Source organism: Bos indicus x Bos taurus, chromosome 26 (assembly GCF_003369695.1).
Source record: "Bos indicus x Bos taurus breed Angus x Brahman F1 hybrid chromosome 26, Bos_hybrid_MaternalHap_v2.0, whole genome shotgun sequence".
Classification (NCBI taxonomy): Eukaryota; Metazoa; Chordata; class Mammalia; order Artiodactyla; family Bovidae; genus Bos; species Bos indicus x Bos taurus.
The window spans coordinates 32,906,147-32,922,888 of NC_040101.1; the positions used below are offsets into that span (position 1 = coordinate 32,906,147).

General features: G+C 47.1%; 1 protein-coding gene and 1 non-coding gene across 2 annotated transcripts; one reads left to right on the forward strand and one right to left on the reverse strand.

The window, feature by feature from the left end:
* Positions 1 to 3,756: 3,756 nt before the first annotated feature.
* FRAT1 (FRAT1, WNT signaling pathway regulator) lies at positions 3,757 to 6,332 on the reverse strand. Its single transcript, XM_027529115.1, has one exon. It carries the CDS (start codon positions 6,149 to 6,151, stop codon positions 5,324 to 5,326), a length of 828 nt encoding a protein of 275 aa, XP_027384916.1. The 5' UTR covers positions 6,152 to 6,332; the 3' UTR covers positions 3,757 to 5,323.
* A 7,253-nt stretch (positions 6,333 to 13,585) lies between these two features.
* Positions 13,586 to 13,718, forward strand: LOC113884734. The gene has a single exon (XR_003509001.1).
* Positions 13,719 to 16,742: the final 3,024 nt, after the last annotated feature.

Genomic DNA, 16,742 nt, shown 5'->3' on the forward strand with positions numbered 1-16,742 from the left:
GAAAGAAATGGCAACCCACTCCAGTCTTCTTGGCTGGGAAATCCCATGGACAGAGGAGCTTGGCAAGCTACTGTCCGCAGGGACGCAGAGTCAGACACAACTGAATGACTAAACCTACCCACCTACCTACCTACACTTCCTTTAGCACTTTATGCAACAGGAGTGCATGTTTAAGAAACGTCTTATCCTCGGATTAGATCAATGCCTTTGAAGAAACAGATTGAAGAAGTCACTAAGAGGCAAGATTTTTCCACAAAAGACTTAAAGTAGTAATCTTAATGGAGTAGCTTCCAGGAATGATGTTTTGCTATTAGAGTGAAATTAGAGATCTAATTTCAGCTTCACTCAGTTCTTCAAGGCAGGGGCTTTTTTTTTTTTACTTTTATTTATTTGGCTGCACTGGGTCTTAGTTGCAGCACACCAGATCTTTTAGTTGCAGCACATGGGATCTAGTTCCCTGACCAGGGATCGAACTCAGGCTCCCTGCGTTGGGAGTGTGGAGTCTTAGCCACTGGACCATCAGGGACATCCCAGTGTAGGTGCTCTTCTTACCCCATTATGCATATGAGTTAATGGAGATGACTGAGGTTAAGGATCCTGTCTGAAATCACACCCTAGCAATGCAGAGCTGCCTGCACAGCCCACACTCTTATCTATTACACCTCCTGGGAAACACTGTTATGGGCAGGTCATTTGTTCTGTCTTCAGTTATGGTCGGAAAACCAGGAGGAAGCGCTGCATGGGAGAGTTTTGCTGCTTTGCCTGCACCAGTGTCCTCAGTGTTCAAATGGAGTGTACCTCCGAGGGGAAACCTCTATGTGCTTCCATCTCTAAATGAGGCTGTAGCACTAGACCACTGAAGGCTGAGCTCTGCCGGGGCTGACATTCTGTGATTACTGAGCATTGTGGAAGGGTGTGTGTGGTGGGGAGCTAATTGAGTGAGTTAGTAATTTGGTTGCCAGGGTAACTCTTTCCTGATTGGAAGGAAGGGATCACAGGGTTTGACACAGACTTTGCTGGATAGGAAAGTGGTGTCTGATGTACTCTCCATGTTTCTGCTTCTGAGCTGGAAAAGGAAAGAGCAAAAAAATGGTAAAATTGAATTCAAATATTGTAGCATTTATACCTAATTTAGAATGAAATCTTGGGGTGGCAGACTTTGGAGTTATTTGTGAAGTATGGCTTTCTTTTCTCCAAGTCACTTATTTGTCAATTTCTGTGTTTTAGTTTATTTAGTATTTTTTTTTCATTGAGTTTATAGCTTTGGTCTTTTATCTTACCCAGGCTGTTTTCTGTGGACAGCCGTCTTCATAGGATGCTGAACGTGAGAAAATGGTTACCGCATACCTAGCTTTCCCTAGCTCAGCCTAGGTATCTGGGGCATGGTTTTCCATGATTCCAGTGGCAGGATCATCACGTTGGACAGCTGCAGGGGTGTCATCACATTATTGTACATGTAAGTAGTTGCGCAGTGAACAGTATCGGACTGTGTGTGATAGCATCAGGCTATTGGAAAGAGGACTGAACTGGGAACCCAAAGACCTGGTTTCTAGATTCTGTCAGATATTGGACTTTGTAAATGACTTTCTAGGTCATTCTGCCTTGCCCCCTTCCAACTATTTTTCCACCTATGCCACTCAGTCGTGTCTGACTCTTTGTGACCCCATGGACTGTAACCTGTCAGGCTCCTCTGTCCATGGGATTTCCTAGGCAAGAAGAATACTGGAGTGAGTTGCCAATTTCCTTCTCCAGCGGATCTTCCTGACCCAGAGATTGAACCCGAGTCTCTTGCATCTCCTGTATTGGCAGGCGGATTCTTTACCGCTGTGCCACCTGGGAAGCCCCTTTCTACGTATAAAATGGTCTAATTTTTTAAAATTATGTAAACCCTGACTTATCCCCAGAAAGGTCTTGGGGGTGACTAGTAAGACCTTGCAGCATTTTAAAAAATGGACAGTGACAGTTATAGGGTTGTAGTGCAGTTAAGGCTTCCCCAGTAGCTCAGCTGGTAAAGAATTCGCCTACAAAGTAAGAGACCCCAGTTCAATTCCTGGGTTGGGAAGATCCCCTGGAGAAGGGATAGGGCTACCCACTCCAGTATCCTTGGGCTTCTCTGGTGGTTCAGACAGTAAAGAATCTGCCTGCAATGCAGGAGACCTGGGTTCAATCCCTGGGTTGGGAAGATCCCCTGGAGGAGGGCATGGCAACCCACTCCAGTATTCTTGCCTAGAGAATCCCCATGGACCGAGGAGGCAGGCAGGCTACAGCCCATGGGGTCACAGAGACAGATAGACTGAGCCACTAAGCACAGTGCAGTTAAAGTACCTCATGGTAGGCATTAGTTTTCTCCAGTACTCCTTTTTGAAGAAGGGGGTTGTATTACATGAACCCTATAGTTGAATCTAGCCTTAACCATCTTTACACGAAGCCAGCATGGTTTGGGCAGTGGTATTGAATCATGGCCAACTTGACCCTGGATTGCTCCTAACTCTGACCTCCAAGAATACCACCCATGTTAAGAAGCAAGGACCTTAGGGCTTCTCCAATGCCAGGGGAAGTTGACAGCTGATCAGTTTCCTCTTGCTCAGTGCCTGGAGGTGATAGCCCACTGCATTATTGGAGCCCGCCCCCCATCCCTCTTCAGTTTGTATTAGAGCCTCCAGAGTCACCATTCTCTTGCTGGGTAGCACAGGACTGACTCCCCCACAGCCCTTCCTGGGGAGGTTGAGGGAGATGGCTGCCTTGGTGTACTCTGCAGTTACCATTAGGGTCTGTGTGTGCATTTGGAGGGAGAGAATGAGGAGGTATAAACAATAGGCATTGAGTCCAAAAGGGAGTTAGGAAATCAGGGTTCTAAATCATGTAGCATTCTATCCAGAAAGCACTCTTCGGATCACAGCGTGCCCTTGTTTCATGACAAACCAAGGACGCAGTCGATTGGCTACCAAGGGACAGTCCTGGGAAGGAAGGGGTAGGGACTAGACTATTTTATCTCCAGGATGTGCCAGTCACAAGGAACTCGTTTTCTTATCATCTCATTTTTCATCTGTTATACAAATGGGGCAACTGAAGCCCATAGAGGTTAAGCAACTTGTCCAAGGTCCCCATTTAATAAGGGGACTTGAACTCTGGATGCCCTGTTGTCCAGCATGGCTTCTTCCCGGAGGAAACAGACTGAAGTAACTGAGAACGGGGAGGGATAGAGATGGGCTGCTGGGGAGAAACTGTGAGTAAATGTGCCAAGGGCAAAGAGAGGAGTCCCTTCATACCCCTCCCCGCCCCCCCTCCCCAGGCAGCTTTCCCACTACACCTTTGCACCCTGAGTACCCCCTAACCAAGAGCTGACCCCAGCTCTTAAAGGGCCACCTTGTGGAACAAGTCCACTTAATGACCACAGTAGAAAGAAAAAAGCGATAAGCTTTCCAATCTGCAGTGACTGACTGATCTGATGTCCTTTGCTAATACAGTCAGGGGCAGCTTCTCCAGCACTGACTAGTAATCCAGAAGCTCTAAGGTTTTAGTGAATGGGACTGGTCCAAATCCTGACCTCACTTTCATTTAATTTCATGCCAGCACCAATACACACCCAGCCGGCGCAGACCCTAACTAGGGAGCTGCTCAGACACAAAGGCGCTCTAATTACCATCCACAAGCCAGGCCTGACAAGGATTTCAAGTGTTTTCATGTTTACGGAGATCAGAGAAATGTGTTCTGTGCATCTTTCCCACCGCCGCCAAGTATAAAATAAAACCAAACAAAAAACCCAACACATTTATTAAAAACAGATATTTCAGTTAAGTTAACATCCTATAATCAGGATAGCCACAATTCCAGACACTCCGGTGCGAAGTGTAGGTATGTCAATAGCCACATCTGGATGACGAACATGCCATTGAATCTTATAAAACTAAAACATCAACAATACCGTCTTAGAGCCTTTAGACTGCGTTAACATTATGTTACGAGCACTTCACCAGGTTCACAATGGCAAATTCTGCAGCTTCTCCATTCGGAGGGTCACATTTTTTTACTCGGTTTCCTTCACTTACAAAGGCAAGCTGGCATGGCTTGGGGGAGGGGCAGAGGGAGGAAATCAACTCCATCTATCCAGGGAATTGCAGCTGTTATTGCAAATGGCCCCGGAGAGCCCATTATAAGCTGCTGCGCTAGGCTGTGTGTCCCTGGAGTGCCCCATCACGTGGTGTCTCCCAGCCCCCAGCCTGGGCCCCCAGGAGCGGCAGCGCCACCAGCTAGAGTTGGACAGCAGAGCGGAGGGGAAGAGGAGGGACTCGAGGCCACTTCTCCGGGCAGTTTCCGTCAAAGCCCGGGGCGCGGCCGCCCGCAGGAGGCACCGGCGCCTAGCACGTCGCCACCTCCCTCAACCCGCGGTGGCAGCGGTGCCCGTGTCCTCAGGAGACTCCAGCACTTGCAAAACACCGCGTACTACTCCCAGTACAGGCAGAACCGGGTGACTCTGCCCTGCTAGAGCCCCGCAATCTCGTTTGCGCCCAGGAAATGGTGACCTTGAACCCGAGGAGGGGCGGACAGACTGTGAAAATACACATTTAAGAGGACCGCGGGTTCACTCCGCGCCCTCATCTTTCCCCAGGACCTCTCACCCCCACGTCCAATTAGCATCCCGGGCGCTCCGCCTTCCCCCGCTGCTCTGAGAAACGCAGACAGTTGCAAAGCTGGTGGGGGTGGGGGTGTGCAGAGAAAAGGTTACTTCTATTCAGTTCTCCAAAATGTCCTTTCACGGTGCCGCGTGTTTTATACCAAGAACAAGCACCTCAAAACACACGAGATACGTTTGGTTTTTTTTAAAGTGTCGTAAAATTTCAAGTCTGGCAGTTTGAGGTACTCCCTTAAATGATCTACAAATGTTCCCCTCTCTTAAAGTGAATCAGGAACCAGCCTTGGAAAGGTAAAGCAAGTAACTGGGATCATCCTTGTCCTTTGGGCGCTCCGCGATCCTGAGAAGCTTGGACTCCGGCCACATGGTTGCCAGGTTGGAGGACCCCAGAGGCTGCGTGGAACTGCACGCTGCGCCACCAGGGCTGGTCACACCAATGAGGAGTCCTACTGACTGCGAGCTTGGGGTACACTTTGTAATCTGCCTTCAGTGGGACCAACGAAGTCAACCACGTCGGGGCCCTAGACCTCAGTTCCCGCGAACACATTCTCAATTTTTCGATTCCTAATCTTCATATAAGGTATTTTCCCGTTTCCAGAAGTGCGACTTCACCAGTTTGAGTAGAGATATAGCCCTCAGGGGAACCCCTTGCCCTTCAGGCAGAGGCTCGCGCAGTGGCCACTCGAGGTGTTAGCTGCCGGGGACTAGAACGCTGTCGCCAGTTCTGAGCTGCGCCCTCCTCCCGGACGCGCCGGGGTCGCTGCAGGCCGCGCGAGGGCTGCGGGGCGAAGGGGGCTCATGCACTGGGGCCGACAGAGGGCCCAGGAGCTGGCGCTGGGGGAGCTTTGCGTGCAATTGCAGCCGTCGCGAATGGAGCCTCCGCACGGCCTCCTTGATGAGGTTCCCCGAGAGCACGAGCTGCTGCAGGAGCCGGTGCGGGTCGTCGTCGCCGTTGCGGGCTGGAGGCTGTAGCCCGCGTCGGTGCTGGAGGCGGCGGGAGGCAGCGGCGTCCCGCAGCCAACCTCGCCGGCAAGGGCCCGACAGGGGCTGCGGGGAACCCCGTTTGTCTGCTCCCAAAGGCCCATCAAGGCTGGGCTGAGGGGGCAATGGGGACAGCGCGGTGGGGCCTGCGGCGAGCTCCGCCACAAAGTAGGGCGCAGCCCGGCCCCGCACGCGGCCGCGGTCTCCAAGGGCGCAGCGCAAGGCCCCCAGGGGCGCCGGGCCCCCAGCCTCGATCGACGCGGCCGGTAGAAGCAGCGGCTGCGCTGGGGCGCGGGCCTTGTCCGCTCTCACCGCCGCCGGGGACCGCGGGGGCTGCAGTGGCGGCCCCGGGGGCGCGCACGCGGAGGCAGGGCGGTCCTGCGCCGCGTCCAGCTGCAGCGTCTCGCCTATCTGGGCCACCAGCCGGTCCACCTCAACCGAGCCGCCCACAGTCACCGACTGTTCCAGCAGTAGGAAGCTGTCCTCCTCCTCCTCTTCCTCGCCGGCTTCCTCTTCCTCCTCTCTCCGGCACGGCATGGCCCCCCGCGCCGGCACCCGGAGCTGTGCGGGAGTCGCTGGCGGCTCGGCTGTCCCGGGGGCTCCGTGGGCCGCGGCGGAACCGGGCGCGGTGCCGAGGCCGAAGCCGGAGCCCGGGCGGACGCGGAAGCCGGAGCCCGCCAGGCACTCGCGCCGCGCGCCTGCAGCCGCGGGAGCCGGAATCCTACCGGCTCGGGTTGATTTGTAAACAATGGGTGACGTCGCCGCCGGGCCCTACCACCGCGCCGGGGAGGGGTGCTCCGTACATTTGGGGGCCGGGGCAACCTCTGGGCAAGAGTCCTGGGTGAAGCCTTGCTGCCTCTGAGCTTTACATCTCTGAATGCTGTCTGCGGTGGGAACTGGGGAGCCGATCTTCGCTCTCTGAGCCTGGCATGATTGACATTTCCAGAAGATGGACACCGGCGTGGCCTCTGTTGGTTTCTTCCACACACAAGCACAGACACTTACACCCACACACCCACACACTTCTCTAGGCGCGTCAACTTGTCTGGTTTTGGCATTTACGCTTTTGAGGTTAGGGATGCCGGCATTTGGGAAGTGATGGCAGCGTGAGTGAGGCAAGTGATGGAGAGAAGGCGTCAGGCTAGGGATCTGTCTGGAGATTAGGGAAACGAGGCTGACAGATGAAAAGGAAGAAGGGGACCCTGTGGTGCGATGGGGGTGGCGGATTGGAAATTGGCAAAGAAAAGCCACTGATTAATGTTGTTTTGATCGGGAGCGTGGGTATGTGGGGACCTGGACAGAGACTGTAGAGGAGGTTGCTCGTCTTGGGAGGAGCGGCGAGCTAGAAAGTTCTTCTAAGAGTGACTCAACCCAGTAGGGGAGTATCCTTTCTGAGGTGGGTAGCAGGAGAGGAAAATGGTCAGCTATTTGGATGGAAATGGAGACAGGGCCATGGTAACCCTCCAAGATATCCTGGTTGGTTTAATGATTAACCAAGACTTCATTTTTTAAAAGAGAGATAGAAAACGATTCTTTATCATCGTATTGTTTGGAGTTTTAAAACCTGTAAAAATCCCAAAACCCCTCAGGCCTAACTTCTGAACATTGGGGAGGGATAGTAACAGGGTGATTGAAATATTCCAAAAAGGGATTATGGTAATGGTTGCACAATTCGGTAAATTTTCTAAAAATCATTTATTTTTAAAAATTTTATTTTTAATTTAATCATTGACTCAATGGACATGAGTTTGAGCAAATTCCAGGAGATAGTGAAGGACAGGGAACCCTGTCCTGGAGTTCATGGAGTGTTCTGGAGTTCATGGGGTTGCAACGAGTTGGACGTAACTTAGCGACTGAACAATATCTTGTTGAAGAATAATTGCTCTACAATATTGTGTTGGTTTCTACTATACATCAACATGAGTCATCCATAGATATACATATGTCCCTTCCCTCTTGAACCTCCCTCCCACTTCCCACCCTATCTCACTGCTCTAGATTATCACAGAGTGATTTGAGTTCCCTGAGTCCTACAGCGAATTCCCAATGGCTGTTTTATATATGGTAATGTATATGTTTTCATGCTACTCTCTCCATTCGTCCCACTCTCTCCTTCCTCCATGTGTCCAAAGTCTGTTCTCTATGTATGCGTTTCCATTGCTGCCCTACAAATAGATTCATCAGTACCATTTTTCTAGATTCCATATGTATGTGTTAATATACAATATTTATTTTTCTCTTTCTGACTTACTTTACTTTTTATAATAGGCTTTAGGTTCGTGCACCTCATTAGAATGGACTCAAATGCATTCCTTTTTATAGGTGAGTAATATTCCATTGTGTGTATGTGCCACAACTTCTTCATTCGTCTGTCAGTGGACATCTAGATTGCTTCTATGTTGCTTCTATGTCCTAGCTATTGTTAATAGTGCTGCAATGAATGTTGGGGTACATGTATGTTTTTCAGTTATGGTTTCCTCAGGATATATACCCAGTAGTGGGATTGCTGGGTCATCTGGTAGTTTTATTCCTAGTCTTTTAAGGAATCTCTGTACTGTTCTATTAGTGGCTGTATCAATTTTCACTCCCACCAAAAGTGCAAGAGGTTTCTGTTTTCTCCACACCCTCTTCAGCTTTTATGGTTTGTAGACTTTTAAATGATGGCCATTCTGACCGGCGTGAGGTGATACCTCATTGTGGTTTTGATTTGCATTTCTCTAATAATGAGTGATGCTGAGCATCTTTTCATGTGTTTATTAGCCATCTGTGTGTCTTTGGAGAAATGTCTGTTTAGGTCTTCTGCCCACTTTTTGAATAGGTTGTTTGTTTTTCTGGCATTGAGTTGCATGAGCTGCTTGTATATTTTGGAGATTAATCCTTTGTCAATTGTTTCCTTTGCTATTATTTTCTCCCATTCTGAGGGTAAAAACTCATTTAAATGAGAGCGTTTTTTGCATGTAAATTACATGTCAATAAAGCTGTTTTAACAATTAGCCACAAAGTACACACATACAAACACAGAAGCCAGGCAGTAGAGAACTACTTTAAAATATGGAGCAGGAGATTAGCATTATTTGGAAAAAAACTGGAGCCTGGGAATCCAGGTAAGTAGAAACAAGGGTCTTTGTGGGCAGTTCCAAGATGATAATAAAAGGAGCAAACCTTTAAGGAGGAGTGGGATGGAGGGAAGAGGTGGGAAGTTGTTAAAAAAGAGTTGGGCTTGTTTTTGTCAAGTTTGGAGGGAAGAATGTGAGAATAAAGGAAGAGGCAGTATGAAGAAAGCAAATGAATTTTTAAATCTTGGAATGCTGGACTTCTACAGGACGTCTTAAAAATCATCACCTTATTTTAGTGGATTCCTTAGGATTTTCTGTATACAAGATCATATCATCTGCAGACAGATGAAGGTTTATTTCTTTCTAATCTGGATGGCTTTTGTTTTTCCTGCCTAATTCTCTGGCTGAAACCTCTAGAACAAGGTTGAAGAGAAGTGGTGAGGGCAGACATCCTTGTCTTGTCCCTGATCTTAAAGGAAAGTATTCAGTCTTTTACTATTAAATATGATGTTGGCTTTGCTGCTACTGCTAAGTCACTTCAGTCGTGTCCGACTCTGTGCGACCCCATAGACGGCAGCCCATCAGGCTCCCCCGTCCCTGGGATTCTCCAGGCAAGAACACTGGAGTGGGTTGCCATTTCCTTCTCCAATGCATGAAAGTGAAAAGTGAAAGTGAAATCGCTTAGTCGTCTCCGACTCTTCGAGACCCCATGGACTGCAGCCTACCAGGCTCCTCCGTCCATGGGATTTTCCAGGCAAGAGTTCTAGAGTGGGGTGCCATCGCCTTCTCTGGATGTTGGCTCTAGGTTTTCATAAATGGCCTTTTGTCAGGTTGGGGATGTTCCCTTCTTTTTCTCATTTGTTGAGTGTTTTTTATTATGAATGGGTCATTTCTCTTTACTTGAGTTATAATTGACGTATACCTTATGTAAATTGAAGACATTCCCTCATTTATAATCATTAGTCATTTGAGAGTGGTCAGCACAGCCAGTTATTAGCTATAATATTCTGAACTTAATTAAAATTTTAAAATGAAAATAATTAGCAGTTTAGAATTTTTGTTTTGATTTTTTTGGTTCAAAATATTGTGAGTCTCATGCATCGTTCTGTATGTGAAAATGGTACAACCACTTTGAGAAAAGGTCTGGCAGTTTCTTACAAAACTAAACATACCCCTGCCCTATGATTTAACTCTAAAGCTAGATATTTACCTAAGAGAAATGAAATCATAGGTCCATGTCAAGGCCTATAGGCAGATGAATATAGCAGCTTTATTCATAAAAGCCATAAATTGGAAAGTGCATAAGTGATTTATCAACAGGCAAATGGATAAACCATAGCACATTCACATGATGATGGTGACAAAATAGTCTTCAGTAACAAAAAGGGCTGGAGTATCGCTACAGGCAGTAACATGAATGAACCTCAAAAACAGTATGGTAGTTGGACTTCCCTGGTGGTCCAGTGGCTAAGATGCCATGCTCCCAATGCAGGGGGTCCTGGGTTTGATCTTTGGTTAGGGAACTAGATTCCACATACCACAACTAAAGATTCTGCAAGCCACAGTGAAGACTGAAGATCCTGAGTGCTGCAACCAAGATCTGGTGCAGCCAAATAAATAAATGTTTAAAAAACAAAAACAGTATGTTAACTGAAAGAAGCCAGACAAAAAAGACCATATATGGCTTAATCCTCCTTATATGAAGTTCCAGAACAAGTAAAATTAATTTATGAAAACTGATTGCCTTTGGAGAGGTTGGGGCAGTAGCAGGGGCTGACTTGGAAGAGTCCTGAAGGAGATTCAGGGCATGGTGGGAATGTTCTGTATCTTGATATCTTGATTCCAGGTTTCCCAGGAAATTCATTGAATCCTACAGTTAGAATTCATTGTATGTAAATTTTACGTGAAAAGAAAAAACTGTTCACAAATATTGATTTCTAGTTAATAGACACACTGAGTGAGGTATACTGATGTTTGCAGTTTATTCTCAAGTGCCCAAAACCGCGAGATGGATTGATACATAGATAGAAGGATGGTTAGGACAGGCAGGTATACGATAAAGCCTGTATAGTGACATGCTAATGTCACTGTGTAATCGAGCAATTCCACTCCTAGGTATATACGTGGGAAATTTGAAAACATAGTCATTCCAAAAGTTGTACCCAAGTGTTTACAGCAGCATTATTCATAATAGCCTCAAAGTAGAACAACCTAAATGCTAAGTAGCTAATGAGTGGATGAATAAAATGTTATCTATTCATACAATGGAATGTAATTGATCATACAAGGTATGAAATACTGAATGTGCTACCGTATGGTGAACCTATATACAGTATGGGTGAAAGAGTTGGACATGACTGAGCGACTGAACTGACTGATGGGTCAACCCTGAAGACAAAAGCTAAAGAAACTAGACACAAAAGGCCACCTATTGTATGATTCCATTTATATGAAATTTCCAGAATAAACAAATCTGTACAGACAGAAAGTGGATTAGTAGCTGTCAGAGGTTGGGAAGAGAGGGGAATTAAGACTAATAATGGGCATGAGATTTCTTTTGAGGTGACAAAAATGTTCTGGAATTAGTGGTGATGTTTGTACTACATAGTGAATACACTTAAAACCACTAAAGCACACACTTCAAAAGTTTACACTTTATTTTATTTATTTACTTATTTTGCTGTGCAACTGTGGGATCTTAGTTTCCCGAACAGGGATCGAACCTCAGACCTTGCAGTGGAAGCATGGAGTCCTAACCACCGGACTACCAGAGAATGCCCCACAGTGTACATTTCAAAAGCCACTTTAAAGTGAGTTTTCTGTTATGTGAAGTATAGCTCAATTTTTTAAATGCTAAGAAATGTTAATGGTAGTATCTAGGTGCTGAGTAATAGGGTTGTTCACTATTAAATTCCTTCCAATTTATTGACAGTTTGGAACATTTTAGAGTAAAATGTTAGAGAAAAAAAAATAAGCCACAGAAAGGGAGCAACTACTTTTGTGACTTCTTTTAGAATTGGCCAGGGCACAGGGGGCTCTGGGCTGACTGTTGCGAAGGAAGGCAGGAGGAAGTATTGTCTAATGTTGTCTAATGCCTGACAGGGCAGTGGTGTAGATTCACAATCCAGTGTTAAAAAGATGTAGACAGCCTGCTGCGGGTTGACTACATTCTTGCCCACTGTGGAGGATTTCAAACTATATGGGAGGAGTAAGACTTGCGACTGTTTTTGAGGTCAACAGCATCCTTGAGCAATGGGCCTCGGAAACAGGAAAGCAGACACAGGCTTGCTCCTATACCCCTCCTTTCATTGCCCCCCAGACCAGAGGCTCTAGAAGCTGGGTTGGTCAGGGAGGAGGAATTTGTACAGAGAAAATTTAAGAGATTTAGGGGATTCACATTGAGATGCAAAAAAGTGCTAATGAGTTATTAAACACCTCTCTGTAGAGTAGCAGCTGAGAAAGCTGGAAACAAAGGGAAGGCAAAATTTGAAAATGTCTTAGAGGCTGCTTATAGGCTGGGAAAGATAACTGCCCACAGGCTAAACAGGGTGCTAGGAACAGTTAGGTCTGTAACTCAGTAGTTAAAATGGATTAAAGGATTGGGCTAACAGTGATGCAGTAATGTGGACTATTTTGCCATTTATAAAAGTAGAAAGGACTCAAGATTGGAAAAGTTTTGAGGGATGCGGCCCCGGGGGTGGAGACTTGAGTAGTGTACTGAGTTAAATAGGATCCCCTCCAAATTCATGGGGCTTCCCAGGTGGTGCTGTGTTAAAGAATTTGCCTGCCAATGCACGAGACACAAAAGATATGGGTCTGACCTGGGTCAGGAAGATCCCCTAGAGTAACAAATGGCAACCCACTCCAGTATTCTTGCCTGGAAAATTCCATGAACAGAAGTCTAATGGGTACAGTTGATGGAGGTCGAAAAAGAGTAGGATGTGACTTAGCGACTAAACAACAGCCACCACCAAATTTGTGTCCAATGACAATCTGTAAATGTGACTTTACTTGGAAACAGGGTCCTTGAAGATGTAATCAATTTAAGATGAGGTCAAATTGGATTAGGGTGGGCCGTCAACTAGTGACTAGTGTCCTTTTAAAAAAGGGAAGTTTGGGGACTTCCTTGATGGTACAGTGGCTAGGAATCCGCCTGCCAATGCAGGGGACATGGGTTCGATCCCAGGTCTGGGAAGATGCCACATGCTGCGGAGCACCTAAGCCCACACACCATATCTACGGAGCCCTTGCTCTAGAGCCAGTGAGCTGCAGCTACTGAAGCCCGAGCACCTAGAGCCTGTGCTCCGTCCACAGCAAGAGAAGCCATAGCAATGAGAAACTTGAACACCGCAACTAGAGACTAGCCCCCACTCACTGCAACTAGAGAAAGCCTTCCCGCAGCAATGAAGATCCAGCACAACCAAAAACAAATAAATAAATATTTTAAAAAGAGGGAAATCTGGACACAGAGACACACAGGAGGATGCCATGTATGGACAGAGGCAGAGGTTAGAGTGATGCTACCACAGGCGAAGGAACACCAAGGACTGCCAGCAACTACAGAAGCCAAGAGAAAGCTGCTCCCTGAGTCCCCAAGAAGGAACTGACCCTGCCAATGGACACCTTATTTATATCAGACTTTTGGCCTCCAAACCTGTGAGAAAACAAGTTTCTGTTGTCTTAAGTCACCAAGTTTGTGATAATTTATCACAACAGCCCTAGGAAACGAACGCAAATAGTTTCGAGGAATTGTTTAGAATGTATAAGCTATGGAGAAGTTTACCGAAGATTGCTGGGGGTAGTTCTGAGACTCAGTGGAAAAAACTGAAGGACTGTGAGTGTCTCTGATGGATTTTGGGTTATGCTTGGCCCAGTCAGATCTGCCATCAGAACAGGAATAAAGAATGGAGAGATGTGGTCCTGGCTTATGCTTTCTCTGCTTCCCTGTGCTCAGTTTTAACAGGGGAGGCTGTCAGGATACACAGCAGTCTCCCTCTCAGTAGTTTAGGAGGGCTGTCCTAAGAATAGGGCTGCTGTGAGGGGACAGTTAAAAAAAAAGTCAAGGGTGGGGGACTTCTCTGGCAGTCCAGTGGTTGACTCTGTACTTCCAATGCAGGGCGCATGGGTTTGACCCCTCATCGGAGAGCTAAGATCCTACATGACGTGAGTTGTGTGATCTAAATACATTTTAAAAAATAGAAAGAATGAAGAGATGAAAAGACAAGGAGCCATTACACTCTCATTGTATTTTGATCATAGGTAAAAAGTGGCCATGTAGGAACACATCTCTACAGGGACTATTAGGGTGATCCTACATAGGCTGATGCAGTTAGTGCTCCTGTTTCTGGGACTGCAGAAAGGGCAGTACTGCCCTTGCCAAACCATGGCAGTGAGAATAGAAAAGTAGATGCTCGAACTTGCAGAATGACTGGCTGCAGGTATCAGAGGAAGGCAGTCTCAAGACCTGCAGAGGCTTTGTGTGTGTGTGTGTGTGTGTGTGTGTGTCTGGATGCCTGGGTGTCAACAACATTGAAAATCAGGAGACACAGGGTAGCATAGTTCGGTATTTCAAAAAAAGACGTTAGGACTTCTCTGCTGGTCCAGTGGTTAAGAAACTGCCTGCCAATGAAGGGTTCAATTCCTGGTCTGGGAGGCTTCCATGTGTGGTGGAACAACTAAGTCTGTGCACCACAACTGCTAAGTCTGTGCTCTAGAGCCTGCTTACAGCAACTACCGGAGCCCACGCGCCCTGCAGCCCATGCTTCCCAGCAGGAGAAGCCACCGCCATGAGAAGCCCGTGCACTGCAACAAAGAGCAGCCCCGACTCACCACAACTAGAGGAAAGCCTGCACAGCAACGAAGACCCAGCACAGCCGAATATAAGTAAATAAATAAAATTTAAATAAAATCTGCAAGGGTGCTTTGGCGGGCAATTCCAGTCAGGCAAGGCCTATGAGATGTACTCAGATCAGGGTTCCTGCAAGTTGCTTCTGGGCCCTACCCTCTTTCCCTTTAATCCACTTTTCTGGCAGATCAACTTCCTAATGCCCAGTCTTGCTCAGGTTACCCACCACCCCAACTCTGAATAGGTCCACAGTACCTCCTGAATAAAACCCTTAGCTTCTTAACATAGTATCCAGAACTCAAAGGCTTGGTCCTGGTCCACTCTTCCAACCTTCTTTTGAAGCCCTTTGCTCCTCTCACTCTGGGCCCTTGCCAGCTTCCACATGTATCTAACATGATCCTGTCTCCCCGTATTTGGTCCTATTCTTTCTGCAGATAGTACCATTCCCCCAAATTTCTATCCGTCTAAATCTTACTTGGTCCAACTACAAACCTCCTCCAACAGGGAATGGTTCCTCCTGCCCTCTGCCTTCCCGCCCCATTCAGCTCACCCAGTGGGGCTCTTACTACATACTTTCTGTATTAACTTGGGTTGGTCCGGACTGTAAAATCCAGAGAGTCCTTTGATTGCCCGACCAGAATAATTTGTCCACTCTCTTTAGAGACAGCATCAGTGCCACCCAAAACCCAGAGGATAGGGGAGCAGAGAACCCCTAAAGAGATCCTTGGTGCTTTGAAACAAAGACCTATGTCCAAGTATAGGTGGGATGTAGCTTTTCCATGTGGAGAAGGCAATGGCACCCCACTCCAGTATTCCTGCCTAGAAAATCCCATGGATGGAGGAGCCTGGTGGGCTGCCGTCTATGGGGTCGCACAGAGTCGGACACGACTGAAGTGACTTAGCAGCAGCAGCAGCTTTTCCATAAGACCTGTATAACCTCACTATTTTACTTAATACCTCTTTGATATATTTGGTTCACGTATTCCTTTATTCATTCAAAAATAGCTACATAAGCAAAAACCAAATATAGTCCTTAACTCATAGAACTTACAGTCTAGTGGGAGAAGCCAAAACTAATCAATAATAAAAACAAACCTAGAAAGGCTGCAAAATGGTAACCTGAGACATAGTGATTGAATCTTGAGAAGGTTTTCAGGTTTTCTAATTCACACGATCCTGTAAATTATTTTAACTGGGTGACGAGCCTTTTATTTCACAATTAAACTGGTCCTTTACATGTTCCAGAAGAGGTACCTTTGGATTTAATTCACGCTGAAGTGTGAATGAGCAAGGCAGCTCTCTCTTCCTAAATCCTTGAAAGAAGATAGATCCTGTGGTTGAAGATGACTGCAGAGGCCTAAGGAGGCTAAAGAACAGTTTCCTTCACTTTCTGATTTTGACTGGGGGACACTTGGAAGCTGGCTCTGAAGGATCCTGTCTAGAGGACAAGAGAGGTGTGGAAGTCATAAGGCCTTTGCTGACCTTCACTCTTCTTAGTAGCTATAGAAGCATCATGTGCAAAATTTATCTGTGTACCAAAACAACCTGCACAAGAATAGGTTATAATGGCAGGAAAAAGGATCCCTCCCAGCTTCAGCTCACATGACAGTGGAGATAACACCCAGCACAGAGAGTTCATAATGTACTGGCCCATTTCTGAACATCACATACATGTCACTCCTTTGAAACTTACCATCAGCACCTGGGGCCTCCTTACGTGAGGTCTGGGGTGTTTTTGATTAGAGCACCAGAGAGATTCCAATTCAAAACGATTCATTCGGTTTGTAGGTTTTCCAACTCACCCTGCAAGACTGAGGACCACTGCCACCTCCCTCAACTCTGCCCCACGCCAAGCCTGGCTACTTGTGGTACTTTCAGGCTTTCAGAGAGTTTGGTCTTTGCCTTTGCTGTGGCCCAGACAGCCTGGCCCCCTTGCCCTCCAGCTACAGTCTGAGTTTTTGAAGTGTAGGATCCATGGCTTATTCAACACTGTAGCCCCAGATGGTGACTCCCAATGAGTAATGCTTCAGGACTGCGTGAGCTTCCAGTCCTCTTCTCTGCCAGCTTCTTAACTCTGACCTTGTGGTCCTGGCTAGGGAAAATGACCTAGCCAGAACTTTCACTCTGGGGTTCCAGCCCCGATCTAGTTTGTTTTTAGCTGTTTAGAACCGGTTCCTCTCATTCCCCTCACTGAGTTCCCTCCCCGGATTTCTGGCCCTGTGGCCAA